The sequence below is a fragment of the Lampetra fluviatilis genome, chromosome 35 (assembly GCF_964198595.1).
Source record: "Lampetra fluviatilis chromosome 35, kcLamFluv1.1, whole genome shotgun sequence".
Classification (NCBI taxonomy): domain Eukaryota; kingdom Metazoa; phylum Chordata; class Hyperoartia; order Petromyzontiformes; family Petromyzontidae; genus Lampetra; species Lampetra fluviatilis.
The window spans coordinates 9,041,969-9,065,822 of NC_136309.1; the positions used below are offsets into that span (position 1 = coordinate 9,041,969).

Genomic DNA, 23,854 nt, shown 5'->3' on the forward strand with positions numbered 1-23,854 from the left:
GAAAACCACTGTATTCATGAGGAGTCGGAAAATTCGATTTTTTTTTGTTCCCACGGACAACCACTCCACTTGTGCGTGGAGAGCACAAAGTATTCTGTGGCACAATATACCCAAGAATGCGTTTTGTTTTTGGTAGGGCTGATGCCAAGTCTCCACCTCTGTGTGATGACAAGTTCTAGGGTCATCTGTAGGGCAATTATGTACTTCTAATAACGGGCTGCAATCACCAGGTTTTTGGCATAGGTAACATGGTTAACGTGCAGGAAACAACAATATTTTGGACTGCACTCAAGCATAATAACGCGTATCACTGCGTCCATAGAGACCACAATGAAAGGTCCTATGACAGGACTTCCAAACTGCGTGGTCAAAAGAGCTAATTACGTTAAAAATATAATAAATAGCCCATGTAAAACGTTGATATACCAAATATTGCACGGGAAAAACATTTGGCTTTAACAATTACTGTCCACCATCACGAAGGTCCTAAATGATCATATATAGGAGATCAGGAACCCCAAAGACGAGATTAACCCACAGCCCTGGCCCCCTGATGGTGTCACAGATCTTGATCGTATGCATAAAAGGAAAGGTTCAGGTCTTGTTGAAATGCTCTATTCCTCTGCTGTAGCTGACAGACAGGACATGCACCATATGTTCAGACCCGCTTGTTCTCAACTCGCACTACGATTCCACAAACTTCTGCTTGGCGTGCCTGGCAATAATTTGCTGAATAATTCTTTGTCTGGACCTTTTTCGACACACTGAGGAGCAAGACACCCCCCCCCCCAGCAGTTGTTAAAATCGCTACAATCTCGCTTCTCATAGTTTGGGACCCACGGGGCATCCTTAAAATCCTGCGGAACTCATTCTGTCGTCCAAGCAGCTGTGATGATATCACCACGGCCGTGTGGACACACAACTGACACCTTTACTCAGAAGCTCAATCGGGAAATCATACATGGCTGTCAATTTGTGTGATATCAGGCTGTGTATCTGCATTAGCACCTTCTTGGTGCACAGACTCTTGGGACATGTGCTGTCAGCACCTATGGTGGCTGTCACAGCACATGTGTGGTGTGGCCAGCAGGCAGAGCTCGCAATCGGGTACCCGATACCCGTACCCTACCCGATACCCGGCTACCCGTATCCAGCCGGGTACGGGTACCCGATTGCGACCCTTACCCGGCCGGGTACGGGTATGGGTACCCGTTAGCGACCCTGGTGCGGCCAGGTACGAGTAAGGAATCAAAACCCGTTTGCGACCTCTGCCAGCAGGGTGCACGAGGGAGTGGTGTGGCCAAACGAACACCCAGCCACCAGTCTTCCTTGTGCTGATTTTCGACACACTGCAGCAGGATCTCCTTTCAGGCCAAGCGAACCTTGGGGAGGCCCGCCACTCGTTCAGATCATCACACTGATATTAACCGCGGCATGGAATCGAAATCGGGCCACTGGGTTCATAGTGCAGTGCGCTAACCACTACACGACTGCACTCCCTACACTTTTAAAAACATTAATGCACACACGTATAAATAAGGTATACATGCAGTACATACACACTACTTAACAAACAATATACTTTTCCAGCTCTGCGGGTGGCGCTATGCTATCGCTGCCTCTGAAAGAGCTACGATGCCTTCGCGTAGCGCGCACAGCATGGCGTGCAGGGGGCACAGACACACACACACCTTTTCCACCGCACTGTGTTCGACCATGTCAATTTAAATGATTCAATCAACAAGGGACACCTACCGTGACTGCTGCTGATTTCAACTCAGGACCTCACACCCACGCAGCAGACGCTTATTCACCGAGCCGCCCGACCTCCACTTCAAAGGTGAAAATTATAAAGTGTTGCGGTCAAATGTCAGGAAATAGGCCCAATTAAAAAGCGGAACAGCGGGATAGCCAGACCAGCCAATTGCTCTCTGCACAGCTCGGCTGCTCCGGATCCACCCACACCCGCGCACCCTCCTCCCTCTGTGTCAACGTGAAATTAACAGGCAATGGCACGTATGGAATAACCCACCTCAAGCGTGGCATGAGTGTCTGCCGCGTGGGCCATGTCATGCAGCCTGTAATTTGCCGAGTGGAAATGGGCAGGACACGTCATGAGAACAAATGATGAGAGACGAACAACATCCACCGAACGTTCACCGAAAATTAACCGAACATTCACAGAACATTCACCGCGCAGTGGATGCCGAGAGAAGGCAAAATAAGCAAAGAGGCAGCAGAAGAGAGGGTGAGACAAAAGTTATAGAGTCCAGAGGCCAGTATTAAACAGGAGCAACCGAGGTAATGGAAGATATGGAAGAAAATGGGGGAGGCCTTTTCAGGGTGACAATGATCGTAACAGAATTTGCCATCTATTGTGGAGAAGTGTCAATGGAGAACTCAGCCTTGTCAGAGCAAGATGTTGCTATATCAGGACGTGCATTGGCTCTGTGGCTGTCAGGACCCGAGATTTTAATGATTAGGTTTGTTTAACAAAGAAAACCTCACTGAGTTACTTGACTATTTTTTAAAGAGGTCCTGTAAATTTTTTTCAGCAGGGGAGATGGCTGCTATGTATAATCCCAATGGAGTTAATTTGCAAATCACACAACGGCCTAATCTTACGAATGGCTAGCCCTCGGCAAGGTAAGGTAAAAGTTAAACGGTAAAAAAAACAAGACTACCTTTACCCTACCTTTTACCTTACCACAACACAATCGCTCTACCCTACCTTTTACCCGTTAGCAGGTAAGGTAAAAGGTAAAAAGCAACGAGCCTACCTTTACCCTACCTTTTACTCTTATCCCATACAAATTACCCGATTACAGGGAAATTACTGGGGTACAACACATGAAAAAGGTTTATGACGATAAAAGCTAGGTAGAGCGCTTTATTCATATAGAATACTCTCTATTTGGGCTTTGAGGCTGTCGACGACACCGTCCTGCATAACCTCCTCGTCCCAGTCGTCTTGGTCGATGGCGATATCATCAACAACCTGATCAAGTTTGTCATTGCCATCGTCCTTGGACGAACGACAGGCAATAAGATCCTGCGCCGTTCCGGCCCAGTTAGACGGAACCTTCTGGCAGCCGACGCCGACGTCCCGACCTCGCTGCCTGGGGCGTGCGCGTTGTGCTTCTTGAGGTGGGCTCTCCACCCCGACGCGTTCGTGTGGGTGGAATACCACTTGCGGCAGTGCGTGCTGTACATTGGGATCACCCTCCATCCCATCGTGCTTATGCTCCCACGGGAACGCATGCCACTGCCTCTTTCGATTGCTGTTCGCAGCAACCCCAAAAATGCCGTTGCTGGCATCCTAGACCTCGTCCTCTAGTACTTCTACCTCAAGGACGTGGACCGTCTCCATCTGGTCCGACATCAATTATATTATCTCAATTTAAAAGAGGCCACGGACTGCGCCACGGAGCTTTTAGCGGTAAACGAGGTACTGTAGTTACAGGGTAATTATTCGCGCTACCTTTACCCTACCGGGTAATTCTTCTGAGCTACCTTTACCCTACCCTTTACTTTACCCTACCCTTTACTTTACCCCTTGGCATTTCGAAACCTTTACCCTTTACCCTTTTACCCGGTAAAAAAGGTAATTTACCTTACCTTGCTGAGGCCTATGAATGGCGCCACGGGATCTTTAACGTCCACTGTGAAACTACAAGTAGACGGCACTGGTTTTTGGTGGTTAGTCCATCCGCAGTGATAACCAGGGAGGCCACAGGATTCGAACCATAAACCTCTGCAACAAGATGCGAATACGCTACTGCTGGGCCACGTCACCGCCCAATGTGAAGACCTGTGACTGAGTGGCCAATCAATAGTATAGCAGCTAGCGCACTGCGCTACGAGCCTGGTGACCAGAGTTCAATTCCCGCTTCCAGCCAACACCAGTGACGATTATCTGATCCAGTCCCTGGGCCTCCCCTAGGTCGACTCGGCCTCAAATTAGTATCTGGTGCGGTGTGTGAACATCGCCACTAGGGAGGCAAAGGTGGGCGGGGCATGGTGCTGGCCACTCATCCCCTCGTGTGCCGAGCCGGCCTTCATGGGTGCTCGCTAACAACACTTTCCCCAACAGTCTGTCAAGGCTATACGGGGGATCTTTGTCTTTTTCATTCACAGTAGTGGATCCCTTGGAACGAAGCTGCATATTCAGCATCGTATCAAATGTGTGGGGAGGGTGGGGGCTGGAGGGGCTGGAGGCCCCTTGCTAATGGCTCTGGCCCCCTTATAAAAGTTTATAGTTAAGAAAAATAATCTTGGTACAATATTTAACACCAGTGGCGTTTTCCCTTCAGCCCGTCCTAGTAAACACAGAGTCATGCGAGATAGAGCGGAATGCTCGATAAGACAAGGGTGGATCCTTTTGTAGCTCATTCTGTTAAGGCGTCTAGTGTTTGTTTAAAGCGTTGCTAACACCAACTGTGTCATGCCCCCTGAGTTTTGGTACACCCCCCCCTCGCTTTAAACAAGGTCATGCTCCAGGGCTGTACACAACCCTTAAAGGAAATGCACAGGCTGCGCAAGCGTGTAACGCTAAAACTGGAAACATTGAAGTGTTACAATGCACTCATGACCATTGCACCAGTGCAGATGAATAAAAAATACATGAAGGCATTTTCTCTTTTGCAAGATGAAAACAATATTTGCAACCGTGGCCATATGGGAAGCATTGACACGCGCCTTTAGAAAAAGGAAAAAACCCAACAATTTTAAAATTGCGCGTTCAGGCTATGACACCAACACAATATGCCCATCTCCTCTTCATGACATCCAATTTACAGCAAAGTGTGTGCTTTGGTAAATCCCATCACGCCAGCGACTGTGTAGACTGGCTCAGTGGGGTGAGCATGCTAACCACTATGGCGCCGGGGTGACGAGATGTTATCTCCATCATCTGGTCTGCAGGAGGTACATTTGGAGTTTGTATGTTCTCCACGTGGTCGCGTGGATTTTCCTCCAGGTCCGGTTTTTTCCCTCCACATTTAGAAACTTGCATTTAAGAGTATTTGGCTGCTATACATTTCCATGTGATGAGCCACTTCGTTGAGCTATCATTTGTGGCCAGGTGACTTCTGAAAAAGTAGCTATACAGCTCAGTGGGACTTACCTGGTAAAATAAAAAATTGTTAAATAAAATAGTTTATCCTGCCCGCCGACCTTAAAGTACAACGTGCGTTAGCAGTATTACATTATCACGGCAATGCTACATTTGGTTTCTGTAGTAGCTGACTGTTAAAAAAAAACACAATTTCATGGTTCAGCGCTTACAGTGTGACATGATATTTTAAATAAAATTTACAGCGCTCTCTCAATCCCCTACTGGATGAAGGCCACCCTCCACAGTGTCGGTTGTGGGGGCTGTTTGACAGTGTACACTGGCGAAGGGGAGGCCCACCACTGATGATGTTAGGAAGTGGCTGGGAATTGAATTCAGATGGCTGTGTTCGCATTGAAGTCTGCTCAACACTCCAATGACATTTTTTTTGGTTTCATTTAATACATCGATAACCCACGTGTTATGGGTAAGCGTCATATGCTAGTATTTAATTTATTATTTTCTCTTTATACGTGACTTTACCGAAAGAACCAAAGAGTAATTCCTGCAGTCATGAAAGCTCCAAATTAAGTATGGGTAAGCTATTTGTGAGATCAAAATTACTTTGTAATTGTTATGCCATCGTTAAAAAGAAATGCAAGCCAGATGCTCAATTCTACATGCATCTTGCCACGTGTGTTTCAGGTCCGATGTAGTGTACCATTGTAAACGGGAAAATGTAGCCGAGATCTTACAATGACCTTTCATTTTTTTCTATAATAATTGTAATTCTTCAACCTCAAATGAGACCTTGTTCCCAGTGCAACACTATGGGGAAATCCATATGTTGCTTCATATCCACCATACATTTTGGTTTTCCTGTAAATAAACAAGACACTGAAGCATTCAGAATATCTTCTTGGTTTTTTCGGTAAAGTCACGTAGAAGGGAAATAATGAAATAATACAAATAAAACATAATAAAATACAATTCACACGACGTTTCGGCCACAACGCAAGCAGCCGTCCTCAGGTGAAGAACAGGGCTACCGAAAGAACCAAGAAGATGAATCCCTGCAGTCACGAAATCTTTAAATCGAAATTCATTCAGAATATATTAAGTTCGAGTATTTCTGAGGGGGCGGAGGCTGCAGCATGGATACTGTGCAGGAGAAACTACTAATAAAGTGTTCAATACACTCCAGTAGGCTAACGGTGTGTCACTACTTTAAATATGGCTCGTATAGCCAGGACACGCCGCAAGGACACATCCCATTTTCAAAATGGTCTTGGTGACTGTGCTGGGTCACCGGCTTGCAATTTAAATATGATGAATAGCTTCACATATCAAGCCAAGCAGCGGCAAACCACCCTCGCCAATTCCACGAGACCACAACGGCTCACTCCGGCGGGCAATGTCAATGTCATGGGATGTTTCAAATTAATTTAAATTATCAACCCGTGTTTTATATTCAGTGTATTGTGTAACACACAGCGCTATGTTATTTAACCCAAAATATACATAAACAAGGAACAGATGTGTGCAGTAGCGATATGAAATGATATATGGAACCCATCAAGGCTGTAGCCATGGAGTCAACATTGGGGGGGACCAAATCTTCCAGGGGGTCTGGGCCCACCCCCCCCCCCAAAAAAATCTAAATTTGAAAACTCATTTCCTGCCATTTCCTGCCTAAAATATAAAAAAATTCACTAACACATAGGATGGACTTTTTATTTATTTTTTACAATAATGTCTAATAGTGTATTGTATTACATTTCTTTTTTGTTCTTTTTTTGACCTTTTCTTGTTTCATTGTATGTAATGGCAGAGATTCGGGATTAATAAAGTACAACCATAACTACAATCATATAAACATAAATCTATTTTCTTGAAATATATTGGGGGCGACATTTTGAGCATATTTGAATATTTGGGGGGGATGTGTCCCTCCCCCAATATTTATTATAATTACGGCTTTGGAACCCATACTTTATCATCGGAGCAGCAGAGCAATGCAACGTACAGTAATTTCCCAATCCAAATCTGGGTGAAGTCCTCCACACACCTTGTCAGTGATGGAGGCCGTTTGACCATACTTCACCACGTTGGTTCGTGCAGGTTGGTGATGATATACGGACCACGGCCAGGGACCCAACCGAGGTTGCCGAGTCCAGAGCACAATGCGGTAACCGCTCTGCCAATGCTCCACCCCATCACCAGTGAGAGTGTTGAGTACGGCAACGGAGGATAAAGAGCTGTAACGAACATTAAAGCCACCTTGGCAGCAAATCGAACTAGTTACTCTAATGACAGCCGAAACCCGAGCGAGGCAGGCAAACGATTAACATTTCCTCATAAAATGTCATCCGCTGTCATTAACAGTTAAACGTTAGGCGTTCATACGACTGCAGAGTTTGCACTCGAGCGCTGACAAATGAGAACCTCATGCCGCAGCTTTCACGCGGCTATTCTAAGATGAATGGCAATGTGGGACCCTGCAAAATCCCTGCTAATGGGGTAAGATTGGTGGCCTTGGTAGTGATTACGTATTATGCATCCACATGCATTTGAATAGAGAATTAATACAAGTGTCTGTTTAAGATGACTATTTATGATTACTATTTATGTAATGTACATAATGAAAGCACATCTTTACGTCTTGACTGCCGTCGGCATATGGTGGAGAAATCGCAGAGTGCTTAGCGTTCTGGGTCGTGACCCCACAAACCTGGGTTCAATCCCTGGACAGGTACAACATCAATGGCCACGAGTATATAAACCAGGCCTTAGCGGCCTCTCCTAGCTGGATCCTGAGCCAACAGGGAACATCCACATTACTATGATGGGGACCAGTCTTTCCCAAGAATAATAGCGATTGACTCCTCGTGGCATCAAGATCATTGAGCATGTAACGATGCATCGATTCATCTCTTGAAATTAATTCTTGCAGTCACAATAAATGAATTCGGTCTTGCGTGTAAGAATGGATTATCGATTTGTTTACGTTGTATGCAAGTGGATTATGTCAGCTATGCAGCAAAAACCTTCTATATTTCGAAGCCCACTGGAGCTTTGCACTTTTAAATATCCATTGAAAACGCATTTCTTTAGAAATGCTTTTCGTGTTTAGTTTGTTGTCCTTCTCCTGCTCCTCCGGTTAACTCGGTTGGCTACATACGTTGCGAAAGAAGTTCAACATACGTATTACATACACGGTGAGGTGGGCATTAACACAAACCCAATCTTTCGGATACATTACATTACATGTAAATCCACTGCTGGATGAAAGCCTCCCCGTGGCGTGTGGCTCGTGAAAGTGATTTGGCCATACTTCACCAGACACTGCTCAGTGCCAGTTGGAAGGATGGGAAGCATGGACAATGGAGCATAGTACATTACAACAATGGAAGTTTTTCTGCACTGCCCTCTGTGGGCAATGCAACCCCACAGCACATGCAGGTGAGCATTGAGGCACATATTGTAGTGTATTATTGAGTGAATTATAATAATGGCGATTATTATTCAAGAAGCTTTACGGAGTCTCGAAATACATTTTAAGGATCGTCTTGCAGTGCGATGTTTGACCAAGAGCACGGAAGAACGATGAGTGTTCTTCCGTGGAAACCAGAGCACCTTTGGAAAACTTACACATACGAGGAGCAACACTCAGCATTGCCATCTCTTAGCTACCTCTCAGCCCCACGGTGATACCAGCTGGAAAACCAGGATGGTCGCAATTCCAGGCTCAACGCTGTTTATCTTCTGGACGCGACGAAGGTCGGGCGCATTAACGGTGATGATTTTGGTCCACGGGCGAAATACATCATCAAATGAAAATCGGCGACGCAAAGCAGGGGACAGACGGAGGGACGGCGTAGAAGAGGGGGATTGTGCGTGGGACGGGGGGCTGGTGTGCACCTGGATGAAGGCCATGTAGACCTGGTCGACGTCGGGTCTCTCCTCCCTGTCCACCTTGACGCTCACAAAGTGCCGGTTGAGGACGCTCGCGACGGCCTCGCTGCAGAACGACTCGCGCTCCATCACGTGGCACCAGTGGCAGGTAGAGTACCCGACTGCACGCACACACAAATCAAAGACAGAGATCCCCCATATAGCCTTAACATACTGTTGTGGAATGTGCTGTTATAGCAAGTAGCACCTATGAAGGCCGGCACGGCACACGAGGGGGTGAGTGGCCAGCACCATGCCCGACCGCCTGTGTCTTTCGAGTGGCAATATTTACGCATCACACCAGGTACTCATTTGAACCGGTTCAGATAATCGTAACTGGTGTCGACCGTGAGCGGGAATCGAACTCGGGCCACCGGGTTCAAAGCGCAGAGCGCTAACCACTATACTACCGCTCCCCACACGCACACACATGCACACACACACGACTGCACGCACACACCAACAACCGCCATTCATCACTAAGTGGCGGTGACGTCACCACGACGCTTGTGCCAGGCCATGTGCACCTTGAGGCCACGTGAAGTGTTGAACGCCCGCTGGCAGGTCACGGGGCAGACCCAGGTGCCATGGGTCGACTGACTGAGATGACTGGTTGATGCACCAGCTGTGCCCCCTACTGTGCCAACTTGCTGTGCTTTAGCTACCCGGCGCTCCGCTCGTTGTTGTGAGCATTGCTTCTCCGCCCTCTGTTGTTGTTGGAGGGCGACTGCCTCCAACTGCCCAGTAGCGTCCTTCACGAGCCTCCTCCACTGAGGCCGATCTTGACACCGCTGGTATCAGTCATCGGCAAGTCCACTCAGCCCCACGTCCTCCTGTACCACTTCACTCCATCTCTTCTCTAGCCTGTGCCGCGCCCGTTTTAGCCCTCTCTATCCGGCCAAAAAAAAGCTGTTTAGGCATGCGGTGGCTGGGCATGCGGGCTACATGACTCAGCCAACGCAGCCTTGCCTGCCGGAGGAGCTCACCGATAGGTCTTTGCACGCACACACACAGAGGGGAGACCCAGGGCCGGTACCACCGTCTCACAGCTGTGAATTTAAGCAGAGTCCAATCCTGAGCGGTCAGTTGTCCAACCACATCGCTCTCTCGAGATCGTGCAACTTAATCTCCTGTGCATATCCCTAGAAGTTTTTTTTTTCTCCCTGTGAAACGTCTGCCAATGCGGTTGCTTTCAGATGCTATATAAGTGTAGGTTGTGTTGTTTTCACTGTGTTTTATTATGTGTATTCAGTACCATGCATATATAGGAATTAATAATAAAACAACAGGAAGCAACCCATTGGAGAGTGAATCACTGCACGGAATGCCTGAAGCTGAAATGTTTAGTTGGGAAATGTGAAAAATCGTATCATGTTGCCATGAACTACCAACAAAGAAGCTGCTAATCATGTCAAAGTGAAGCCCAACGTAGCTTCACATTGGAAAACGTGAACTTTAAAAATACAAAAATTAAACACAATATAGGTAAGAGGGATTCGCACATCTTTATGAATATAACGCCAACAGCATCTATCATAATTCACATATATCATCACCTCGAGTCGCCTTTTATCAATCTTCTTACAACCAGAATTAGAGTATTGGATTGCATTCAAATAGAATAAATGATGGTCGCAAAGTGAGATTGCAGAAAATAAGCAATATATCATTGTGTCAGTACTAACGATAACGTTTGGTGAATTGATAATTGGTTTTTAACCCTTTTACCTGGCAACAAAACTGACACCTTTTATACAAGGAGTCATGTTTGCATTGACCACAATACCTGCGTTCGGAATGCAAACAAAAAAACACAACTCCGATAATGTATGCACTGTCCTTGAAATTGATTGGTCCACACCCGAGACAGCTTTTCTTAGAGCCTAGTCTCACATGGTGTTGGACCAGATGACGCCAAAAGGCGCACAACTCAAAGACAATGCACCATCAGAGTATGAGAGCTCGGGGTAAGCATTCCGACCGCAGGTATTGTGGTCAATGCAAACATGACTCCTTGTAAAAAAAGGCGTCAGTTTTGTTGCCAGATAAAAGGATAAAAAAACAATTATCATATTTTGCTACTGGCAAAGGAGGTTCCAATGGTGTAAATGCTTACCCCGAGCTCTCATACTCTGATGGTGCATTGTCTTTGACTTGTGCACCATTTTGCGTCATCTGGTCCAACACCATGAGACTAAGCTCTAAGAAAAGCTGTCTCGGGTGTGGACCAATCAATTTCAAGGACCTTGCATACATGATCAGATTTGTGTTTTTTGTTTGCATTCCGACCGCAGGTATTGTGGTCAATGCAAACATGACTCCTTGTAAAAAAGGTGTCAGTTTTGTTGCCAGATAAAAGGGTTAAAAACAATTATCATATTTTGCTACTGGCAAAGGAGGTTCCAATGGTGTTAGGTGAATTATTACATCGCAGGGTCATGAGAGATGGTGGTGGCTTTGGAAGGCATTTATCCAGCAGTGGACTGAGCATGTCTGATGATGATACTAAAACACTTTGCAGGGATGTTTGATGGCTTACTATCATATTGCCACAAATGAACCACAGCGCCTTGCTGATCTCGTCAAGGAGCATATCCATCACGCGAACTCCGGTCATCGTCACAGTGGCTTTTGTCTCGCTATCGACCAAAGACGATCACTGCATCGCGTGCTTTTAGCTGCGCTTCTGCGGCTATCTGGAACGCTCTTCCTTGTGAAAATATGAAGCCACTGGAGCTACGCACTTTGAAATCGTCGAGATTGAAAACTCATTTCTATAGAACTTAGCTTTTTGTGTTTGGTTTGTTGTCCTTCCCCTGCACCTCGGATTAGCGCGGATGGCTACGCACGATGCGAAAGACGTTCAACACACATACAACATATTATTGTCCTCTGTTGTGGCCACTCTATTTTAAAACGGCTAAAGTGTGGCTTTTAATTGTATCGCTGCCAGATTTCATTTAACCTCGATACGTTTGTTTGACGGTAGCTTTCCTACGCATGGGCACGAGGAGAACCAGTTCACCTGGTTTTCTGGGGGGGGGGGGGGGGGTTCTCCATCTGAGTTCAACTCACTGTGGTGACAACATTTATTCCTCAGCCAATACCACCCCTACCCCCAGCCACGTCTGCAGTTCATTTTAACACTGGGCCCTTCACTTTAGAGAGGGTAAATTTAGCAAAATGCAATTTGGAACTGTTGATTAAAAAGTAAGTGGTGGTACGAGCATGGCCAGGAATTGTGTTTAGTACCGGGTATGAGATGAACATAATGATGAATCTGTAAATTACCTTCTTGCAAAGAGCACTAGCTTTGGAAAGCCAATTTAAAATGGTTCTACACAGAATAATTATCTATTCTCAATAATTCCACATATTCATATGCACACGCACATACCACACGCACATACCACTTCTATTTACAACCATGTTCAAACGATTGTTCTGAATAATTGTGTTTTCATAGATATTTGTTTTCCACAAAAGTATTATCCAACCCTGTTGACCAATCTGATACGAAAAGATTATACTGTAGGTTTCGGTAAATGTGGACTAAATTGGTGGTACGTCTAAGGCTATTACAGCAATGTGATGGCAGTTTAACACGCAGTAGCAGGCTTTTGCGACCAATATTATCCATAAGAGTTGTTTTTGGGTTAGATCGCGTGAATATAAATGTGTCGTTAAACCCGCCACCACCCGACACAGCCAATAAGTAAGATTTGTCACGTAAACAGAAAATGCCAATTTGTAAATACACAACGTTTACATTTTTATACGTTGTGGATTTACTCTCCAACACACCGGTGTGCTGTATTAGTAACGAATTCGCATATTCTGTTTACGTGACAAACCTTACCAATATGCCGTGTCGGGTGGTGGCGGGTTTAATGACACATTTATATATTTACGCGATGTAACCCAAAAAACCTGCATTATAGATCATGTGATGGCGTCAGTTATATAAACTGTTTCAGCCATAATCAATCCACTGCTGGATGAAAGCCTCCCCCCCCCCAAGCTGCCCACACCTCTCATGATCCTGCGATGCAATAATTCACCAAGCTCTCTGCTTCTATAAAGATAAGATAACATACGATCCCATTTAGCAGTAAAACACCGAAGCATAACTTACTTGTGCGGAAACCGTTTAAAACGATTTCTAATATGCAGAAATTACTGATGCCATCTAATTACAAGACACTTTTAACGAACGCTCAACGTTGAACCAAAAATGAACGACCCTCGGCCATGACTGACAATGCCGGATGAAGGTCCGCCCCCCCCCAAGCCGTCGGCAACCTGCTGAGTTCCACGACGCAACAATCCATCCGCATTCGCCCCCTCACCAAAAAAAAATCATCATCCAAAAAATTTCCGCGACCAATTTCAACATCCAAAACTCAGCACACTCATCTAGAACAGTGCCCTTTAAGGTGAACATCATCGTGATCGGCAATGTTTCAAATAAAGATTTGCGATTCTGATTGAGGCAATGTCACTTCTACGAAGAAGAGCCATTGCCCCGAAACATCGCCTCTTGTGAAAATGTCCATCTTGAGGGGAGCGCCGTCGTTGTCAGAATGCGTCTAGTTTTTGTTGCCTGTGCTTGTGCACCCCTGCGAACGCAGTGACACTTTTTTTTTTGGGCTACGCGATGCAGCTCGACACCTTTTTTTTGTGTCGCACTTCAAATACCGCGCTTACTCAGGCCACGGTCCTTTACCGCTTGTCCCAGGCTTGAAGTGTTACCAAATGTAAATTAGCTCGAAGCCACGACCTAGTTTTTCTGAAGGTGCACTTGAGGCCTTGCGTGGCTGCAGGCTCCCGCTGTGGCTGCCCACGTGAATACAATCAGCCGCCGGCCGCCCTCGAACCGAGCGGAAAGTACGCTGGACTGTTTCAATAAAAAAAGAAACGCTGCATTAATTTTACAACATTGCTTTTAATTGTGCCAGCTAATGACAACAACTGTGGTCAATGCACTCTATTTTTTTAGACATCTTCAAAAGTAATGTCCTACTTAATTTCTGGCGTCTTCTCCGAGGAATTACCAAAGTGAACATCTCAACTCTTATGGAATACGATTCATATGTTATATCGTGCCCTCCATGCAAGGTTGACTATGTATGGTGCGAATTAAGTTCAACATGCAGAACATATGAATTATGCTTTACAAAAAAAAAGCCACTGGGCAAGCAATCCAAGTCAAAAAGAATCTAGGTCAAACACATTTTATTTTATTTAAAAGACTCGATGGTGCCAGCATTGCTGTTGACCTATGAAAATTCCAGAGGGAGGGAGCAAAACAACTAATGACCTCTGCTCCCTCCTGATATTAGGATGATGTACTTATGCAATTTGTACTTACATACTTTATATATTTCCATTTAGCGACTTGCTTAGCTCTCTTATAGTATTGTTTGTTGTTGTAACTTTCTGAAAAAAATAGGTTCATAGCTCTTTGGATTCTTCCAGTAAAAACAAAATTTCTGAACCCAATGGACACTTGTCATCGCCTAAATCCCAACTCTGAAAATTGTCCGAGGCTACGTTGTAAATCAAAAACAACTGCATTGATGTGTAATAATTCTCCGGAGACGGATTCGGTCTTCTTTATTTTCACTTCACGGTACACTTGTTCCCACACGCTCCGTTGCTGGCAGACAACGGAGAGCGGCAGACTCCCACAACTCCCACCGCGCACGTGGCACCCGGAGCCCCGTTCGCGCGTGGCTCTCCCCCGTTCAGTTCCCCGTCTCTCCTCGATCATCCCCCTCTCCTCCCTCTTAATCCCTTCGTCACGTGGTCCCCCCAGCCAATCCTCCATGAGCAATCTCGACCGTTCTCGATGGTTCCCTGTCACTCCCGGGACCACGCCTCTTATCCGGATCCCCATTAGCTGGGGCCCCAATGGCTGGGCCAATCACCCCTGATGACATGCCGTGATCACGCCGGCCCCACGCTCCCTATCTCGACCCTTATTGGCTACAAGCAGGACCGGCAAGCCAATCCCCCACGTGAACCCACTATAGCTGTTATTACATCACCCCCCCCCCCCCCCCGGTGAAAAAAAATAGCCGTCTCGGCTGGGAAAGGGTGATAAACCAATTCCGAACACATTATTAGGGCACCAAGGTGCATTTAACGAAACGAGGGTGAACCGGCGTCCCTGCGCCCAACAACATTTAAAAAAGTCACCCATACAACAAGAATCACCACATACATTAGGGCGCCCCTGCAGCGCAGTAACAACAGGGAAATAAACGAACGATCAAACGTTAACGAAACGGAAGAGATTTCGACCGCGTACGCGACGCGGGACCCCCTCCGCTTCCAGCGCATGATCCCCTTGCTTCCGGATGGACAGGAGGTGGTAGGCTCGAAGAAGAAGTAGGTTGTTGATGCTCGGTCACGTCCAGGGCAGGTCTCATTGGAGGGGGGGCGGCTGGGGCCCCCTCAGCCCTCAGAACCTGTTCATCTGTAGGAGGCACAACACAGTCCCCCTTGGGATCAATGGATGTGACAATCGGCGTGGTCGGCTCGACGGAACCCGGCAGGTGAACTAGTGGGGATGAAGGGCCGACACGCGCGTCAACATAGGGTTTAAGCCGTGAGGAGTGGACATACCACCGCCGATTTTCGTACTGAACACGGATACTCTGCAAGTTCCGAACATCCACTAGTGTCACAGGCCCTCGCCACGGCCTGTGCACCTTGGGGGATGTGCCCGCCGGTACCTGGGGGCAGTGGAGCCACGCCCGGTCCCCCACTGACCAAGACATGTGAGTATGCGATTGACGCGCATAACGTTTGTTCCTTGCCTGAGCACGGGCCGTCGCACACCGGGCAGCCTCTCGCGCCTCCGTCACTCGTTCAAGCGAGTCACGCACGTGGTCAGGCAAGGAACGGGACGGTCGCTTACTCGGCTCACCCAATTGCACATCGATGGGTGGAACATTTTCACAGCCATACATCAAAAAGAATGGTGAGTATCCCGTGGACGTGTGTGGAACCATGCGGTAAGCCGCTAAGACGCCTGGTATGTGCAGGTCCCAATCGGTTTGCTTTTCACTGACCGTGTGACAAAGCATAGCCGAGAGGGTGCGGTTGAATCGTTCCACCATACCATCTGTTTGTGGGTGGTAAGGAGAAGTGCGAATTTTCTTCGTACCCAACGCGTCACAAACTTCCTTAAGCAATTTGGAAGAGAAATTCCGCCCTTGATCTGTGAGCAGCCTCTCAGGTGCCCCCTTGTCCATGACATACCCGTTCAAGAAAGCGTCGGTAATGGATGCTGCCGTCTGGTCGGGCAGAGGCCAGGCCATCGGCCATCGAGAAAAATATTCCACCCCGACGAGAAGGTATTTATTGCCCCTCGCCGACGGGGGAAACGGGCCCAGAATATCGAGAGCAACCAATTCGTTAATGCGGGACACCTCAATGGAACGTAACGGTGGTACATAGGGGTTCCGAGGCGGCTTCCTCTTTGCACAGTCCTGGCATGAGCGAATAAAGTCCTTGACGTCTGCCGTCATACCGGCCCAAAAGAAATCCTTCTGCAGCGCGGCCAAAGTCTTTTGGACACCGAGGTGCATCAACTTATCAGCGTGCAGAGCACGAAGCAGGTCGTAGCGAAGCGAAGTAGGCACCACCAAGCGTGGTCGGTCAGACAACCCGTCAGTACACATTAACAATCCCGACTTGCCTCTGAACATCTGCCATTTCCAACCCGCCAATTGAGATTTTTGTTTCCCTATCAATTTCCGTAGCGGAGACAGCGAGACATCAGCCTCCTGCTCACGTAGCCAGACCGCGTGTGGTAGCCGTAAGATATCATCCGTGTCCACCGACCCTTGCTGGTCGTCCTCCTTCGCTTTCGCCCCTGCATCCTCATCCGCTATCGCCCCCATAACCGGACAAGGCGAGGTGGCTGGTGCCGCACAGCGGTGCGTGCCCGTCAGGCAAGTGCACTGAGGAAGGGGCGGCAGCCGTGAGAGCGCGTCAGCGTTCGTGTGACGGGTCCCCTTCCTGTATGTAATATCAAAGGAAAATTCCTGTAGCGATTCCAACCACCTAGCCAATTGGCCGGACGGTTGATCTAATTTCAAGGAGTATTGTAAAGCCGCATGATCTGAGCGGACTAGGAATTTCCGTCCATACAGGTACGGCCGGTACAATCGGACAAAGTGAACAATTGCCAAAAGTTCCCGTCTTGTCACACAATAGCGTGTTTCCGCAGGGGACAAAACCCGGCTGCCGTACGCCACTACTCGCTCTACCCCGTCCTTACGTTGCGACAAAACGGCCCCAATGCCGATATCACTAGCATCCGTATCGAGGATGAACGGCTGTGAGAAATCTGGGTAATCCAGCGTTGGCGCCGTGGCGAGGTGGTCCCGAAGTGCCATAAAAGATTTTTCCTCTTCCGCTCCCCATTTAAACCTTTGATTTTTGCCAGTCAGAACGTGTAATGGCTTTGCCAACGTCGCAAAATTTTTAACGAAGCGGCGATAATAGGAAGCGAACCCAATAAACCGCCGAACATCTCCCACCGAAGTGGGTGTGGGCCACTCTCGTATACATTTCGTTTTCAGAGGGTCAGTGGATACGCCGTCCGAACTGACAATATGACCCAAGTAACGGACAGAGTGTTGCAGAAGGTGGCATTTTTTAGGTTTAAATTTAAGGTCAGCCGTACGCATTCTTTGAAAAACCGCCTCTAGACGTTGGAGGTGTTCTTCGAACGTGCGGCTGAAAACAATTATATCGTCAAGATATATGAGGCACGTTTCCCACTGCAGTCCCGTCAACACCAATTCCATGAGCCGCTGAAACGTCGCCGGTGCCGCATTCAAGCCCATAGGCAACCGATTAAATTCAAAGAGACCTTGCGGCGTGCGGAACGCCGTTTTCGCCTTCGACTCATCGTCGAGGGGAAGCTGCCAGAACCCCGAGGACAGGTCAAGGGTGGAAAAAAACTTAGCACCCGATAAAGCGTCCAACGAATCATCCATCCTCGGTAAGGGGTATGCATCTGCCACCGAAACTTTGTTTAACCGGCGGAAATCAACACAAAATCTTGTACCACCATCTTTCTTCTTTACCAGAACGACGGGCGCGGCCCAAGGGCTGTTGGACGGCGAAATGATGTCCGCCGCCAACAATTCATTTACCGCTCCGCGCACGTGATCCCTTTCCGCCGGGCTCATGCGATGAGGGTGCATACAGATGGGAGGCGTCGCACCGGTGTCAATATGGTGCGACAAAAGCGACGTGCGGCCGAGGTCCAAATCATTTTTACTGAAAACATCAGTGTACTGTATCAATAATGAACGCAGGGCGTTCCTTTGTTCGTTCGACAAGGAAGAATTTTCTCCGCACAAATCAGCGATCCAACGTTCTTGAGAGCAATCGTGTGGGGGCCTACCAGCGGGCATTCGTGCGCACGGCGCTGCGTTGCAAGAGGCGAAGTCGGTAGTGGCGTGAGCCAACACCGACCCCTCTGGAACAATAACGCGGTCAGGTCCCCCATTTAACACCTGTATAAAAGGTGCTTGACCCGGTCGCACGATCGTTTGTGCCGCCGCTAAAGAAAAGGATTTAGATGCCGAATTCGATTGGGATAGCAGCACGCCTTCTGCACCCTTTCCCATTCGAAGGGGTTTACGATAACGCAACGGTATTAGCATCTGTGCTCCCGGTGGTACTTCCACCGTAGCAGCAACAACGGCAGTAACTGCGTTACTTGCAGGCGCGCTGGCCAGCAAGGAAGGCAGGAACGCCATTCGACGACCCCCCGGCATTTCCAAACAGTCCTGGTCGACTCGTATTTTCAGCGGCATCCGACGCAGGAAATCAGTACCGAGTAAGCATGGAACAGCTAGCGAGCGAGAGATCAATACAGGTCCTGCGGCGGTAATATTCCCGAAAGTGATGCTCACATCTGCCTGGCCACAGATACCCATGCTTCCCCCATTCGCGGCGACACACGCATCATTAACCTTACGTATCTGCGACGCAGGGATGGACAACAAATGAAAAATAACATCAGAAATGATGGTGGCCGACGCGCCCGTGTCCACCAAGATGCGCACATCAACGACGTCGATGTTACAGCGTACCGTCGACGAGCCCGAAGCCGCAGCTACAACCCTGCGAGCCAATTTTTTCCACTGCGTAGCAGAGCGCGTAACTGTAGCGGGGGAAGTAAATTTTTCCTGAGGAGTGTGAGAATGAGTGCGAATGGATGGGTGATGTGACAGGACCTGCCGGGTGTCCGATGTGTGCCGACTCGCCCGAGGTTGTTGCGGCTCCGCAGTAGGTGGAGGAGATGGAGGTCCCCTCGTCGGAGGAGGCGACAGTAGAGGTCGACAGCGGCAGTCACGGGCGAAATGGCCCCGTCTGCCGCACTTGAAGCACGCCGCCGACGTCGGCCGGCGGTCGGACGACCCGGCCCTTGCACGCGGACGGCCCATGTAGTTGCCACGCTGGTCGCGCAGCCGCCGTCCCGGAATCCCGTGCGAAACAGCAGCAGCCAGCATGTCGTCGTCGCCCGAGTCGTCGGAGCAGTGGACCACCAGTCGTGGAGACCACCCCAAAGGTGGCCCGTCGATCTCTGGTTTCCCCGTCCACGCCGCCATCTGGTCCCAACGCCTGATATTAAATTTTGCGTCCAGGCAGCGCGCCACCCATCGCGATGTAAGTGGTTCGTGGCCGCAAACTGGCAGCGAAATCTTGAGTTCCTGAGCCAACTCCAGCATACGGGAGAGGATGAGAGGATCCAAATGGTCGGCCGTCGCGTCGGGGTAGGCAGCCATGGCCAGCGCCATCAACGCCCCCCGATAGGCCAACGGCGATTCCTCCGATGCTCGGCGACGTAACATAAATTTTCTGGTGGCCGACGTCGGTGGGTCATAGAATTCCGCCATCTCCGCGAACGCGTCCCGCAGTGTCTTCTTCTTGGCCGCCGGGATGGAACGGAAGACCCCCAGAGAAACATCGTCGAGCAGTGTAGGTAGCGCTCCCAGCGCTTCATCCTCCGTCCAATTGACGGATCTAAAAGCCGATTCAAAGCGCCATGTGAAAGCACTCCAATCACCCCCGGCGATGAATTCTTTGATTTGTGGAAGGCGATGCCCGCGGTGGCAAGCGCGCGCCGCGGGCGTCTCCGACTGACGTTCCCGCTCTCCACCCGTATCAGGCAAAATGGCGGCCGGCGGCCGCGTGGCGGTAGGCGCGCCCAAAATGGCGGCCGACGGCTCCGGCGCAGCTGCTCCACCCAGAATGACGGCGTCCTCCCGCGTAGCAGAAGGAATGGCGGACGCAGGTTCTTTCACCGGACTCCTTCCCGCGGCGTCCAGTTGATCGGCAATCTGGCGGCCCGCGGCTGGTGAGGATGCCACCGCGGTCACCAGACTAAGCAGAATGGCGCGTAATGACTCGATCTGCTCCGCCATCAGCCGCCACTCGCCTTTTGTTCCTGCAGCGGTCGCATCTTCCGTCGGTCGACGCTGAGAGACGTCGAGAAGTACATTTTCAGCAGGCGGCATAGGGGCTGTAGCTCCCAACAGCTCATCTTCATCCGTCTCGACCTCCTCCTCCGATAGAGGCACAGGCAGGTTCTTTTTTCTGGGGTGCTTGGACATCTTGACGATCGTCCAAACAGTCGCAGAAGTACTTCTGACACCAATGTAATAATTCTCCGGAGACGGATTCGGAATCGGTCTTCTTTATTTTCACTTCACGGTACACTTGTTCCCACACGCTCCGTTGCTGGCAGACAACGGAGAGCGGCAGACTCCCACAACTCCCACCGCGCACGTGGCACCCGGAGCCCCGTTCGCGCGTGGCTCTCCCCCGTTCAGTTCCCCGTCTCTCCTCGATCATCCCCCTCTCCTCCCTCTTAATCCCTTCGTCACGTGGTCCCCCCAGCCAATCCTCCATGGGCAATCTCGACCGTTCTCGATGGTTCCCTGTCACTCCCGGGACCACGCCTCTTATCCGGATCCCCATTAGCTGGGGCCCCAATGGCTGGGCCAATCACCCCTGATGACATGCCGTGATCACGCCGGCCCCACGCTCCCTATCTCGACCCTTATTGGCTACAAGCAGGACCGGCAAGCCAATCCCCCACGTGAACCCACTATAGCTGTTATTACAGATGTAACAATCGTTGTACATGTCTCCTTTGATGTAACAATGTTTATACATATTTAATTTGATGTAACAATGCTTATACATATCTCCATTTCCTCATTGGTTCGTTCGGTAAAGTCACGACGTTTCGGGCGCAACACAAGCGTCCATCACCAGGCTGTTTAAAACAGTCTGCCTCAGCAGCAGGCCATGCTTTCCCACCTGATGATGGACGCTTGTGTTGCGCCCGAAACGTCGTTATTGATTTTATTTTATACCGACGTGACTTTACCGAAAGAACCAAAGAGTATGGATTCCTGCAGTCACGAAAGTTTCAAATCATATCTCCTTTCCTAGAGATCCCACACATCATTGGCTCTTCAGCTGGATAAATAATGGGGGAAAATTTGATTCACCTTAAGCGCACACTGTTGATGTACATCTTTAACCCGCATCGGGAAAGAAAGTGTTCTAATTTCTTTAAACTCTGACTGTTGATGCACATCTAAAAGTCAAAGTAGTTTATTGCTCAATTGAGCATTGAGAAGGTGGTCATTTTCCATTGACAGCCACGAGCCAGTGATTTAAATTCCAAATTCCTATGCAGGGGCGAGTCAATCCATAAACCACTGTTGACTTCTCCACAAAGTGGTCTTCACTTTATGGACCCCAAAATAATGATGATGGACCGAGTTAACCCTCAACCGGGATTTGAACTCACAACCTATCTTGAGTGAGCCACTCGCGCTACTGCCAGTCATGTGGAATTGTTGAATTGCAATTCACAAAGGGGCCGTCCATAAATGACGTCACACGATTTTGGACGATTTTTGACCCCCCCCCTTCGTCACACGGAGTCACAAAAAGTCAGACCCCCCCTCAAAAATGACGTCACAAAGCTCTGCCCCCCCCCAAATAAAACATGCTTCAAATCGATTTAAACTATTGTCATTGTAGTGCCTATTTAATGTGGCGCTGCACTCTGATATTGTAGGAGAAAACATTTATTCAAAAGTCTATTTAATTAAGAGTAGAACGTGTTGTCTATATTTATTTAAAGTTGCGCATTTTGATGTGACGTCACATTTCTCGAACCCCCCCCCCCTCGTCACACATCGTCACAAATGTCTGACCCCCCCTCCCCCCCAGGTGCGTGACGTCATTTATGGACGGCCCCAAAGTGCAGTTCACGGATGTTAATGTGTGATGTTGGGCCTCTGAATCATTACTTCCTTGCTACCTGCCACTTCATTCTTGGGCATGAGGCCCTCCAATTGACCGATGTAATTCCAAACATTTTGGCTCAAGTGTATATCCAGCACTGGATTACGAGTGGAAATGTTTTCCCATCCACGCGCCGTGGAAAAAGGCAGATCCGACAACAAATAACTCATGCATTTGGCTCAAAACGGAGCATGGTGTGGCTATACATTTTCTTAGGTTTTTTCGGTAAAGTCACGTAGGTAAAACATTAAAATTAATAAAAGTAAAATAAAATAAAAATCACGACGTTTCGGAGGCAACACAAGCTTCCGTCTTCAGGTGGAACCGTCACAGCCACGACAGCTGTATCAAGTAAATGATACAGCTGTATCATTTACAGCTGTCGTGGCTCTGACGGTTCCACCTGAAGACGGAAGCTTGTGTTGCCTCCGAAACGTCGTGATTTTTATTTTATTTTACTTTTATTAATTTTAATGTTTTACCTACGTGACTTTACCGAAAAAAACCTAAGAATATGAATCCTTGCAGTCACGAAAGCTTCAAATCTAGAATTGGCTATACATTGTAAAATAACAGCAAAAAAATATATAGATTTCCTTTATCTGTCATTCATTGATCCGTTGTGCTGAAAAATAAACTTGAGAACGTGAAAAGCAAGCAGTCTTGTCACACAAGGAGCGTGGCTTCTCCCTTGATATTAATATTGCCTCTTTTCAGATCCTGGCTTCTAGGTCTTCAATGGACAAAAACTTAATTGTGAAAAGTCTGGATAATTTGAGGTTTTGTTGATAGTGTTGTTGGGAGTCAGTAACTGCTGGGTAAAACCCTCCCTCATTTTCTTTCTATTCTCTCCTTCGTCGCTAATGCTCAGTAGGAACCTCTGAACTCTCGGATTTCAATGGTTGATTTAATCAGTTTTCAGTTTCAGTTTTTCAGTTTCATTTATTAGGTATAGCCCTGTGAGCCATGTGGCTCTTGACTCGGGTGCAACCGCAACAAAAAAAAAACATGAACAAGAAACATCGTAAAGTGACTACACGCAACAGAAAATTTCAGGAAAAAACAGCAAAGTCTTCCAGAAAAAGCACCGTATATCAACGCTGTGTGCAAAAATCCCAGTGGGATGCAAGTCAAACAATAACAACCATAAGACAATTTAGATCAGTCTAACTCTGTACTACAACAAACAAATACGGCCAAACCAAAGGAACTGTGATTCAAATTTAACAATAAACAATATACATAACATGTACGACCAAACTTTGCAGCCATAGCTGGCAGCATGAGTGACTCCATAACACCATATCAGTAGGAGTATCAACATTTTTCAATGCACTTTAAAGATCAGCACACTATAATCAAAACTCAAGATCATACTTTGCAGCAGTCATCCGGAGGCCACTGAATAGCAGTGGCAGCTAGGGGTGTACAACTCCTCTAGAGCAGTTTATCACCACCTAAGTAATTTATCACCACCTAAGTAAC

The 23,854-nt window shown here is 48.1% G+C and overlaps 1 protein-coding gene across 4 annotated transcripts in view; it reads right to left on the minus strand.

Moving 5' to 3' along the window:
* The window catches only part of SPATA20 (spermatogenesis associated 20), a 108,792-nt gene that overhangs the window by 48,220 nt on the left and 36,718 nt on the right, over positions 1-23,854 (minus strand). For all 4 annotated transcript variants that reach the window (XM_078872905.1, XM_078872904.1, XM_078872903.1 and 1 more), the window contains exon 4: positions 8,975-9,129. In XM_078872905.1, the coding sequence (XP_078729031.1) occupies positions 8,975-9,129 (155 nt within the window). The remainder of the gene's footprint in view (positions 1-8,974; positions 9,130-23,854) is intronic.